The following is a 12118-nucleotide window of genomic DNA, read 5'->3' as shown; positions in this document are numbered from 1 at the left end:
CCTTAACCATCAGCCCCCAGGTTCCACTTTAGGTGCGGATTGTACACCAAATTACATTGCTAAGCAGCATTGACAGACTTCTATATCCTGCACATCTTTCTGAAAGAGATTTTGTTATCTCACTTTTAAAAGCCATTCCTTTTCACTGAATTTACTGCATATTGCTGTGAGAGTGTAAATTTTGAGATCAATGGCATTTCCACCTGAAATTAAAATGAATATCCAACCGGAGGAAAATATTGAAGTTTCATTGACTGGCATTTGGAGCATAAATGAGTCCAAGATTTTATGAAAATGGGCATTCTGAACATAAACATAATGACCAAGGTCAGAGTTAAGTTTTGAAAGGATTCCAAAAGATTATCATCTTAGATGGGCACAACAAATGAATTGCTTACAGTTTTATAAGCTCACAAACAACTTCCTTCACATCGTAAGTTACTTTTCAATAGAAACATGATTATGAGACAGAAGTTTGATACAGTCATCATCACCTTTACATGTCCGTATCTTATGGTCTTAGCCAGACTCCTGTCCTCATCTGCTAATTTCTCTCTGTTACCTCCTGCTTTTCCCTATTCCAGGCCATCCTGCTCTCTGCTCCCATGTTCATTCTTCCTGCCTACGTCTCACGCAGTGATTCTTATGCCTGAACACCTTCGGTAGCCCCCCACTATTTTCTACCTTATGAAGAAGCTCATCTCCTTGGCATTCAAGAAGGTCCATCATGTGGATCCTAAGTGCCTTTCTAGCCTTATCGCCCTTGTATGCTATGGATACCCACGTTCGTGTCTCTGCTTTTCCTGCTTCATTGTATCTATTCCTAATAACCCCTTCACCAGAACTTCCCTCTTCTTTCCTCTGAGTCAGGAACATCCTTCATGGATTGTTCTCTTTCAGGCATATTTCGAATATCACTTTATCCCCCAAGAGGATGAGTACTTCCATCTTGGAATCTGTGTAGGCCTTCCTTGCTTTCTCTTAAGGAAAGAGTATATAACACAGTACTTTTCAAAACTCAGCCTGTGGAGCAAGATAGCAAGACAGACTGTTTAAGTCCCCGATCTACCACGTACTTCCTGAGTGATCTTTCCTAAGTCTCATAAGCTCTCTGTACCTTGGCTGTTTGTTTTTTGTTTGTTTGTTTGTTTGTTTGTCTCTAAAATAGGGTGCTAGCAGTACCTACCTCATAGCTGTTGTGAGAATTATAAGTGTTGATATATTTAAAAGAGTTAGAATAGTATCTGGCCCCATGATGTTTATTGTGTTCTCTCGTGGCCCTTATTTTATTCCAACAGGTATTAGGATTGAACTGGATGAAATGTCCTATACTCAGCTTTATTTTGGACCTTAATATCATGTCATTTGTTTCAACCTAATGGATTCTTGTGTATGCTTTCTATTCCTTTGTAATAGACTATATTATCCTCAAGGGTAGAGGCTCTATTGTATACGTCCTTGTCTCCCACAGTGCCTGACACATGCCAAGTGCTTAATGAGTAGTTTCTGGATTTTGTGCACACGCACACGCACACATGTAAAAAAAAATCCAGGTTTTCCCTGATAGCATAATTACTCTTTGGCTAGCACAGAGCACCTCTATGCCCTCCAGCAGGCATTTATGAAAGGAGAGGGACAAATATATACAGGAAGAAAAATTTCTCTTGTCCATTGCTATAAACACGTACAGTCTTTCCCAAAAGCCTTCCACAGAACCTTAACTTCAGGTCATGGGACTGGTGTCATGGTCTAGTCTTAGGGTATGTCACAGGACCTCTATGTCATCACTGTGGTATTCTGTTGGCACTTCAGCTGCTGAGGGAAGCATAGCCCCACTCCTGCCTGTGACCCATCATTGCCCCCATCCAAGCTGAATGACCCTCTCATCTTTGAGCATTCTTTTTCATCAGATATTTTCAACTTTATGGGCTGACTAGCTGACAATACGGCTAAAATAAGCACAACACAAGGGAGTGTGTCAGAGCAGGGATGGTATCTTAGAATCTGCAGGATTTACTTCTAACAAACAACTTGAGCTTCAGACATGCTTTAGAGAGCAGTTCTGACAATGGGTTCTGAAATTAAAGCTGACATTGAATTCTTGACAGGCGACTGTTTATAAATAAGTCAGTAAATGATTCAGTAAGTAAACACAGATTATTATGATCCCTTTTAAGGAAACAGTGTTTATGTTGGCTCTCTCTTGCACCCAGACTAGTGGTAGCCCTTCCTGACTCATAGCACTAATCTCCAGGTAACGCCAAGCATCCTACAGGTACTATTTACCGCCCCCCCCCCCTTGCTTCTCTGAAGTACGAGGAAGACAGACAGAATTACGTACTTTACACAAGAAGAAATGGAGTTACAGAGAAAAGACGTCCCTAGACCGACAAGACCAACAAGAGAGTAAAGAAGATACTGTCAGTGAAAGTACTTTGTATCTCTCCCAGGATACGCAAAATAAAGTGTAGACAATGCATATTATTGATAACTCAAATAACAGTGTTCAATTACAAGGCAAAATATGGCCTTGGCAGTGACTTTTTTCCAGCCCCAAACACCCAGACAATGCCTGCCATTACTCTCCAGCTGTTCGTGTTTTATCATACACTGTCCTGTTTTCACATGTAATTGTTGGGAGATAAAGATTCTTTGTAAGATAAATACTAGGTCTTAACTTTTTTATCCTTCCTCAATTCCTAGCAATTTGCTGAGCCACAATCGGGGGTAGGTAGACGTTTACTACTTAATCTACAAGAGAGCTGTTCTCTGTGCAGATGCATCAGCCAGTGTTAGTGGCACTGTGGGAGTGGGAAGTAAGCCTGCAGCTCAAGGCCAGCCTCCTCAAGTACTTGCAGCTCCTTACTGGTTATAAACATTTATCAAGGTCTTTTCTTTCTTCTGGAACCCAAACAATAAGAAAGTATTTAGAAATCTGTGGACATAGGCCTCTAAAAGCCTTGAATCTTAGAAGTGACTGATTTTTTTTTTAAGTCTGCAAAGGATGACTAAGTAACTCCCTAAAAATCCCAGTGGGCCCTTTGTGTGCTCTATACACCAATTTCTAGTTTGGTTTCTCTTCCAAAGCATAACACACATTTTTCAAGGATGAAATCCAAGATAAACGTTCTTTCACCCTGGGTGACCTCAGTGGGTGGTGAACACTTTTTAGACTCTAGAAAGCTAAAGCCTCCCAATGTTGGTTGTGACCTTGGAGTTCTTCTAGCCTGCAGCCTTCTGATTCACTGCTGAGTTCTTCAAAACCAACTCTGTAATTACCGCTCTCAAGAGAGCTCTGGCTTCTGCACACAGGAGCCTCTCTAGGGAAAGAACCCCTGAATCTGTCATTCCAGAAGAGCCTTTGACCACACCAGCTTCTACTTGTGATGAACAGTTTCTTCAGATAATATACACGTGTACATTGGGGGAAAAAATTTGAATTTGTTATGTAGGTGTGCACTGATTTTAATACAAATTAATCTATACACTTAGAAAGACGATACTACATCACATTTATAAAGATTCATGGAACTCAAACACACATGCCATTAAATAGTAGTTCAAATAAGAGTATGCCTCATGGCAAATATATGCAATACGAAATAACATATTTAAGTAAGACATAACTCAGGTGATTAATTACTAAATGAAAAATGTATCACTTAGAAAAGAAGTTATACAACTTTCAAAGGGCTTCTTAAAATATATGATTTCGGGCACCTGAGTGGGTCAGTCAGTTGAGTGTCTGACTCTTAATTTTGGCTCATGTCATGATCCCAGGGTCATGGGATCGAGCCCCACATCAGGCTCTGTGCTGAACATGGACCCTGCTTAAGATTCTTTCTCTCTCTCTCCCTCTGTCCCTCCTTGACCCACCCCTCTGAAATAAAAAAAAAGTTTTAAAAAAGAAAAGGCCAATACTCCAAAAAAAAAAAAAAGGTATGATTTAGGGGGACCTGGGTGGCTCAGTCAGTTGAGTATCTGACTCTTGATTTCAGTTGAGGTCATGATCTGAGGGTCATGGAATCAAGCCCTGCTTTGGGCTGTGCATTGAGTGTGGAGCTTGCTTAAGATTCTCTCTCACCCCTTCTGTCCCTCTCCCAGCTTACATTCTGTCTCTCTCTCTCTGTCTCTCTCTCTCTCTCTCTCAAAAAAAGTATGATTTATAAGAAATTGATTTGCATGTAATTTGCAATCTGTGATACAAAATAAGCTATTTTCTTTTAAGGTCAACAATTATTTAAACTACAGGTTGGCAAACTATAGTCCCCAGACTAGATGCTTGCTTTTGTAAATAAACATGCCTATTTGCTTCAGATTGTCTATGGCTGCTCTGAGGATAGTCATCATGTTTGTATCAGTTGTTGTCTCTTAGTCTCCTATAGAAAATTATTTTCAATTTGATAACTGACATTAATGAGGATACTAGATTCACTATATGAATTTACTTCACAGTCAATTCTTCTGAAATACACTATATTGTAAAGTAGATTAAAAGTATCTTCTAATCAATGTGGACATGTGGATTTATTATTATTATTATTATTATTATTAGTGGTGGCAGTGGTGGCATTGTTATTGGTACTCTGTCAGATGAAAGCATCTGTAAATGCTCGGTGATGGATGAAACAGGCAATAATTTGCAACTCAACTGTCTGCATACATCATCATTTTCACATAATACGTATCTTATGAAGAATTATAGTCAGTATATCACATGGCTCTAGTGTGAGGGCAAACCTGACTTTACAGGTCTGTAAATCTTTTATAAACTGACTGTTGCCACTGAATTCCAGCCAAAGAATAAAGACAGAAGACTCTCTTGTTAGGAAACCGTGTAATGGAAGAGACTCCTAAACCTGAAACCTCACAGCATCACCATCGATGTTAGGATTCGGATGAATAGCCTTCATGAGTCCTTGAGGTATTCTCAAGTAGCAATCGTGTGTTTACTCCTACAGGCTAACTTCTGATTTTTCATGTTTTATGGAAAAGCAGCCTTGAACACTTCTTTATTCTCTCTTAAAATTCTTTAATAAATAAGAATTTTCAAACTCCAAATTTGAATTAATGGGAAAGCAAATATTTGCAGGCGAGCCCATCTGTGGTCTAGTGCTGTCGGCACACGTGGCTATGTGCACCTGTCGCTATGAAGCTCCTGCCAGGCAAACCCCAAAGAAATGGAGAAGCACCTGGATAGCATCCTTTCCGCTAGTGAAGCTTTTCTGTTTCTGAATTCCAAAAGCATTTGAAGTTGCCCATCTTTTGCATTCAACTCAAGTGGCTTGTGTACACCTGGTGTCTTCCCTTCTAGATTGTGAGTTATTTTGAGAGCAAGGACATAGTCTTCCTCATCTTTATATGCCCTGTCCTTTCCTTCACAATTTAAACAGGGCCTTGCACAAAGTGGGAGCTTAATATTTGTCAAACTGATATCATGTGGAGTTCCAGGAATTACCTGAGAGCAACTGCTTCTAGAAGGGAAGTGGAGGGAGAGGTGTTAGCGAAGATTATCATGATATTTGTTTGGCATCCCAATTCCCCCTACACACACACACACACACACACACACACACACACACACACACGCAGATGAGTAACATAATTGTTTCCTCAAACTTGAGAGCAATAGATACATTTTCCTCTTCTGCCATTTTTCTTTCTCATGGGGAAGAGAAGAAGGTCCTACGGAAGCCTTGGAAATATTTGCTCTTATCAGACAGTATTGGTTTTGGCAAACTCTTATTAGTTCCAGTTGATGTCATAGGCTATCTGATGAGGACTTTAGGGTTTGGGAGTGGAGACCACAAGTTGCCTTCTGTGTATGCCCCCAGCATCCTGCCAATATGCCACAAGCTCCAACTTATCCAGCTATAAACGAAGGTGTCAACAGCTGTCTTTAAGGGTCATTGTGAGGAGCAAATAGGTACATAGAAAAATTCCTGGCACAAAATAGGTATGGAATACTTGTTAGCTATTTTATGGTCTTTACTACTGCTGTCACTGCAGAGTGGTAGAAAGAGCGGTAGTGGCCTGGGCCCCCGGAAGTACCCTCCCTCCCTCCTGACCCCACTCACCAAAGCTTATCTCCAATTTAAGTTCATTTCTACTGGGGGTGGGGGGGCAGTAGGAAAGAGGCTAGATCTTATATAGTATATCTCACATCTGAGCAGTATATATTTTAAGAAAATAAAATTCTCACAGATTTCAGAGAATGTTTGAATAGCCCAGTTTGAGGAAAATTGATTTAACAAATAAATTTTAATGTTATGGACATATCTTTTTCATTCTGCTTTAATCTCTTAAAAGAGTGCAAAACTTAATTTCATGGCCTGAGAGACCCTCGTCCCAGAAGCCCTGCTTTTGGGTCCTGCCACGAGCACCGCCATCTGGATTACCTGTTTAAGTCAGGGAAGCAGGGGGCATTGGAAGGGGAAGCCTGAGGGGTTTGCCACACTCTAGACACCAGAGGACAAGACATGGGCTCCGGGCAAGAGCCTCTTCCTAAGGAAGAGGGTGCTGGGGAAGAGAGCAAAAGGGCAGCCTGAAGCCCAGCCTACTTGCTTCGCAGGCAGGATTAGGTAAAATGTTTGGCACCTAGTGAAATGTTATTGCCTTTCCTTCCTCTTTTCCCTGAAAGACTGTCCTTAGGCATAGACAAGAGATGAGGCTGTACAGATCACTGAAGTGTGTGTCATCGAAACAAACTGTCTACTTTTCCAAAAAGCATCTTTACCCCCTGCTAGACTAAACTCAGTCCCAAGGAACATTTACTATCTGGATGATTCCTTTCACAATAATCGTGTGCTGTTTTATTGTTAGGATTCTCTTATATGGAGTCACTAACTTAAAATTTGTTTTTGCTTCAGGAGTTCAGCTCTAAGGAGGCTTCCTGGATCAAATTTCACAGCCGCAACAAATAATACATTAACTAGTGGTGACATACTCAGGCCAACACCTATGACAGCCCATTTGACTCACGCTACAGGTGAACTGTGGCTGTGCCAGAGCATTGGAGCAGGAGCTCAATGGAACAGAAAGAGGGGGGATAATTTCCACCCTACTTCATGACACCTCACTATCCCTACCCATTGTCTCCCCCTATGCCCTACTCTAAATACCCTGCCTTTCTTGGATGAAGGCAAAAATTGTGAATTAGATGAAATTTTCCTTTGGTGCCTTCCCCCAAATTTAGTTTGTGACTGAACAATCTTGGCTAAACCATGACTAAATAATCTCTTAGGGTATAGTCAGCCCCGATGTGAGTTTTCAAACCAGAATAACACATGCCAACTCCTTCCTGCCCTGCATACCTCCCCTTGTTGAGGTTTTTATAAAAGCAGGTACCTTGTTATTAGTCATCAATTATTGCCAGGACAAGAGAGGAGTCTCCAGCTCCTTTTGGAGATACCCAAAGCCTGGGAGATAAGTATATCAAAAAGATACCTGGGGAAGCTAGGCTGCTAAGAAAGAGAACAACTAAGAAAAGAAATAAAATATTTTCATATGGAAAGAGTCTGGGATGAAAGAAGCAGCCTTTTCAGGCAGCTGAGTGAAAGAAGCAAACTGAGTCCAGAAGGATTAGAAGTCTTAGGAGACCAAGATTTCTCAACTACCAAAAAAAGGGAAGCTCAGCTTTATTTGGGCTGCAAAATGAGAATTCCCTTCAAGTGAGATCATATGATTCATCTGACAAAAGCTGGTCTCCCTCCCCTGTTTGAGCCCATAAATCCTTTCCTCTACTCACACAGTCTTGACCACTGTCACCACCTGTAACAGTTCTAATGTACCTCTTAAGGGATGGCCCATAAATATTTTTTCTGGGCTACTTTCTTTGAAAAACAGAGACCTGGAGATAAAGGGCTGGAGGCTTGATTGGTGCATCCAGAGCCACAGCCACAGACTAAAATCCTAACAGGATGTCAATATAAGCAGGTGACTAACCCTTCAACCCCCAAGATCCTAAAATGCTGGTTCTTGGTGAGTGTGTCCATCAGAATCACCTGTGGACATTTTCAATAAATACAAATGCCAGAGGTCTCCCTCAGACCTGCATTGATGGAGCTCATAGGTATTGTATTAGTTTCCTGAGACTGCTGTAACGAAGTACCATAACCCTGGTGGCTTAAAATAACAGAAATTTATTCTCTCACAGTTATGGAGGCAACAAGTCAAATATCAAGGTGTCATCACTGTTTATTCTCTCTGGAGGCCCTGAGGGAGAATCTGTTCCATGCCTCTCTCTCCTAGGTTCTGGAAACTGCTGCCAATCCTTGATGGTCCTTGGTTTGTAGATGTATCACTTCATTCTCTGTCTCCATCTTCACAGGCCTCTCCCCTGGCTCTGTGTCTGTTCTCCTTTTCTGTCTCTTATAAGGATACCCATCATTGAATTTGGAGCTCTAACCTAGGATAATCTCATTCTGAGATCCTTACCTTAACTATATCAGCAAAGACCCTTTTTCAAACAAAGATCACATTTCACAGGTACTAGGGATTAGGATTTGGGCATATGTTTGAAGGATACAATTTAACCCACTACACATATATATGAAAAAAAAATCCCCTCCAAAAATGATACTCTGCACACTCCTGCAAAGAACTCTGCCCTTCATGTATTAGCCCACCATTTCCCCAGTGCTTAGGAAATACTAGGCCATGCAGAGTTAAACAGGCTTCTTTACTGCAGAACTACTCAGATTCTCTAATCTGCTTGGGTGCATTACGATTGTCCCAGAAAAAGAAAAAAAATTAGCACTTCCTGAAAATAGTTGGTTGGGGAATTTCTTTTCAAGGGATTATCTATTACTGCTTCAGAGCACAGGCTGCAGGTAACTGGCACTTTCACAGCTCTGGTCAGTGATTTGGGCATGCTGTGCGTCTAGCATGTGAGTGTTCAGACATTTAGGGTGTACTGATCCCTCTCTGAGTATGAGTGCATCCTTCAGTAAATATCCACCAGGGTTGTCTGGAAAGTTTGTGTAGGTGTGTGGATTTTTAGATGTCATCTAGTCTCTGGTCTTGCCTTCTGCTATTTTCAGAGGGATTGTGATGATAGAGTGGAGAAAGGGGGAGTGGAAAAGGAAAGGTAGCCAACATTACACAATGTGCATTTTTTTTCTCCAAAATGCCCAGAATAGCCGAAAAAGGAGAAATGACTTCATCATTTTTATTCCTGTAATTCCAGTCTCTCAACAATGGCATCAAAATTTGATTCATCAGTAAGTTCATAGCAATATATTGTTTTAAATGGTCACCTTTGGAGGTTACAAGGGTATGTACTCATTATTCTAAAAATTGATACATCAAGGGAAATACGCTATTTCTTTGAATTTTTTGTATGAATTGCATTTCAGGGTAACTGAATAGTTGGTGAAGAAATGTTTTCTTCTTGTGTCTCTCTCTTGCTAATATATGCATTAGCTAGCATGTGAATGTGTCTATAAATATGAATATGTGTATGAATATGTACGTATAGATGAAATGGTAGGATTAGAAATCACCAGTTTAGAACCCCTAATGAAATTATAGATTTGGGCAAGGTTGTCAGTGAATGATAAAATACTTCAGTGAACTCTGTTCTGGGTGATTCAGGCTGACAACACTTTGAACCCAGATCAATCTTACCAACGTCTGATATCATATGTCCCTGACACAGGGGTTTGCCACACCACCCATGATAGACTCTTTTCGTGAGTGTTAAGCTGAATTACATTAAGCCTCTAGGTCTTACTGCCTGTTTATAGGAAATAAGAGGCATAGAGGAACATTGTAAATGACTCTAAGATGCAATAAGCTGAAGGAAAATATCTTCAACCAAAAAAAAAAAAATCACAGAATAAAAAGAAGAGAGAAGAAATGTCATGGATTTGAACAGACAAGACATTGTGTGGGCCTAGTTTGCATCCTGATTCAAACAAATGAATTGTCAAAAGACATTTTTAAAGATATTTTTTAGAAATTTGTGCACAGACTGGGCATTTAGTGGTATTGAGGGATCATTATTAATTTGTTAGGTATAATGTTCGTATTAATTTTTTATTTTTTTTAATGTTTATTTTTGAGGCAGAGAGAGATAGAGGATGAACAGGGGAGGGTCAGAGAGAGAGAGAGACACAGAATCAGAAGCAGGCTCCAGGCTCCAAGCTGTCAGCACAGAGCCTGACGCGGGGCTTGAACTCACGGACCGTGAGATCATGACCTGAGCCGAAGTCAGATGCTTAACCGACTGAGCCACCCAGGCGCCCCATTAATTTTTTAACAGGAGTGTCTATTAGCTTTTAGAGATAGCCATGTAGGTAGTTATGGGTAAAAGCAAATGACCAAAAAATAGATAAACTACACAAAACAGGACTGGTAAAATGCTAATAATATTTGAAGCTGGGTGATGAATATATGTGTTATTGTTATTATTAATCATAATGTACATGGTTTTACTAGTGTTACTCTTATTATTATTTAACATAGTTCACTAAGCCAGGCTCTCTATTTTTGTGTGTATTTGCATATTTTTATCTGTTTGCGTGTATTTCCATAATAAAAATAGAGTAATACCTCATAAACAATCTCAATCCCCATCCCCTAGTAAAGACAATTCATATTCCCGGTGAGACCCATGAAATTAGCCTTACTAGTGACCAGAGTGTTATCTCTCTGAAAAGTAGGAAAGACCCTCATAAGAACACATCAGTTGAGAGAACTGCTGTAGGAAAAACCAGAAAATGTTTGCATTCTGGCTAACTAGACATTAATGTGTTATGCTGCACGGTGTAATCATGAGGGTTGATGTTGAAAGGCGTCCTTGGTTTCAGTTGGCAAGGAAAAATATAAACGACTTGGCTAAAATTTAAGGCTGTGGTTCTAAGTCGTATTTGAGCTCAAGTTTGGAAGATTTCATTGCTGCTATTACCTAGTGTGATGTTATTTGCTTGCACAACAGCTCTGCTCTAGGTCTGACACTGGTGCAAACATTTTCCTAGAGCTGAAGTCACATTATAGTAAACACTGCTGTATCCAAGTAGAGATTCTGGGATGATACGGCCACAGAGCATTTACATTCTGCCCCCGTGGGTTAGCCTCTCACCACTCATAAAACAAGACATAGGAAAGATAACCAACAGGCTTTTGATTAAGTCACAAATCAAAAAGAAAGAGAAAGAAGAGAGAACGAGTTAGTTGCAATTTTCTAAATGGAGTCTTTTTCTCATTTCTACTTTCTAGCTATTTTCTCTTAAAGCCACAGCTTGAAGGCTTGCCATTTACAAGCCTACAGAGAACATTTGGAATATGGCCAGCCACCCCTGCCCTTGTCCATGCCACATGGCCTGCTTTCTCCCCAATCACCTCTGCACAATGTCCCAAGTTGGGAGCCTAGAGGCTGAAAGCAGTGCAGGTAACATAGTCATTCAAGTTCATGTAAATAAGAAGAAATCCAAATGATAACCAAAAATAATAGAATTTCATTTCCAGGACTCTTCAGTTGCCTTAACGTTGCTGACTGATTTCTAGGAGCCCTAGGCTCAGCTCTTAGATGTCTCAGAACCAAGGAGAGGATCATTTTTACCATATGCATTTGCTTATTGGCCTAAAAGCTTTCAAAATTTATTCATAACTTGGCCTACACCTATTCTAAAAAGAAAAAGAACAAAACCCCATATACTTGGGAAATAATCCCTAAAATACAATCACAAGACATGTACCTAGATATGTCTTCCCACCAAGTCATCCTTTACGGTTGACCACAGTGTTGTCTCCTGTTCTTCCTACACGAAGGTTCCACAGAGCAGGACAAGGCAAAGAGCGTCAAGGTTTTATGAAACATTTTAAAACAGAGGCTTTGGACAAGCAAGTGAGAGGTGCGCTGAAAATGCAGTATCTGTCTCGGCCTCTCTCAGTGTCACAGAATTGACAGGTGCTGTCTCCTAGCTGACTACCAACGGACCCGGCAAACATAATCCCAGCATGTTCCACTCACTTCCCATTTCTCTCTTTGCCAGACTGAGTCCATACCCATATAGTAAGAAAATGCTAGCTTTCAGTCTATACCCGACTGAGGGTTTGACATGCAAGCTAATATGGATAAATCTCCAGTCCCTCCTAGTAAAAGCAAAAGCTTTCT

At 40.5% G+C, this 12118-nt stretch overlaps 1 protein-coding gene across 7 annotated transcripts in view; it reads left to right on the top strand.

The window, feature by feature from the left end:
- Positions 1-12118, top strand: part of GHR (growth hormone receptor) — a 269171-nt gene that overhangs the window by 196897 nt on the left and 60156 nt on the right. Inside the window, exons 1-2 of one of the 7 annotated variants that reach the window (XM_042950873.1) lie at positions 9127-9221; positions 11221-11392. The exons of 5 other annotated variants lie outside the window; for them this stretch is intronic. In XM_042950873.1, coding sequence (XP_042806807.1) covers positions 11287-11392 — 106 coding nt within the window. In that variant the 5' untranslated portion in view covers positions 9127-9221; positions 11221-11286. Of the gene's footprint in view, positions 1-9126; positions 9222-11220; positions 11393-12118 lie in introns of those variants that run through there. One more of the 7 variants, XM_042950864.1, reaches the window with a different exon arrangement.

This window comes from Panthera leo, chromosome A1 (genome assembly GCF_018350215.1).
Source record: "Panthera leo isolate Ple1 chromosome A1, P.leo_Ple1_pat1.1, whole genome shotgun sequence".
NCBI lineage: Eukaryota > Metazoa > Chordata > Mammalia > Carnivora > Felidae > Panthera > Panthera leo.
This window is presented reverse-complemented; position numbering and strand designations above follow the sequence as displayed.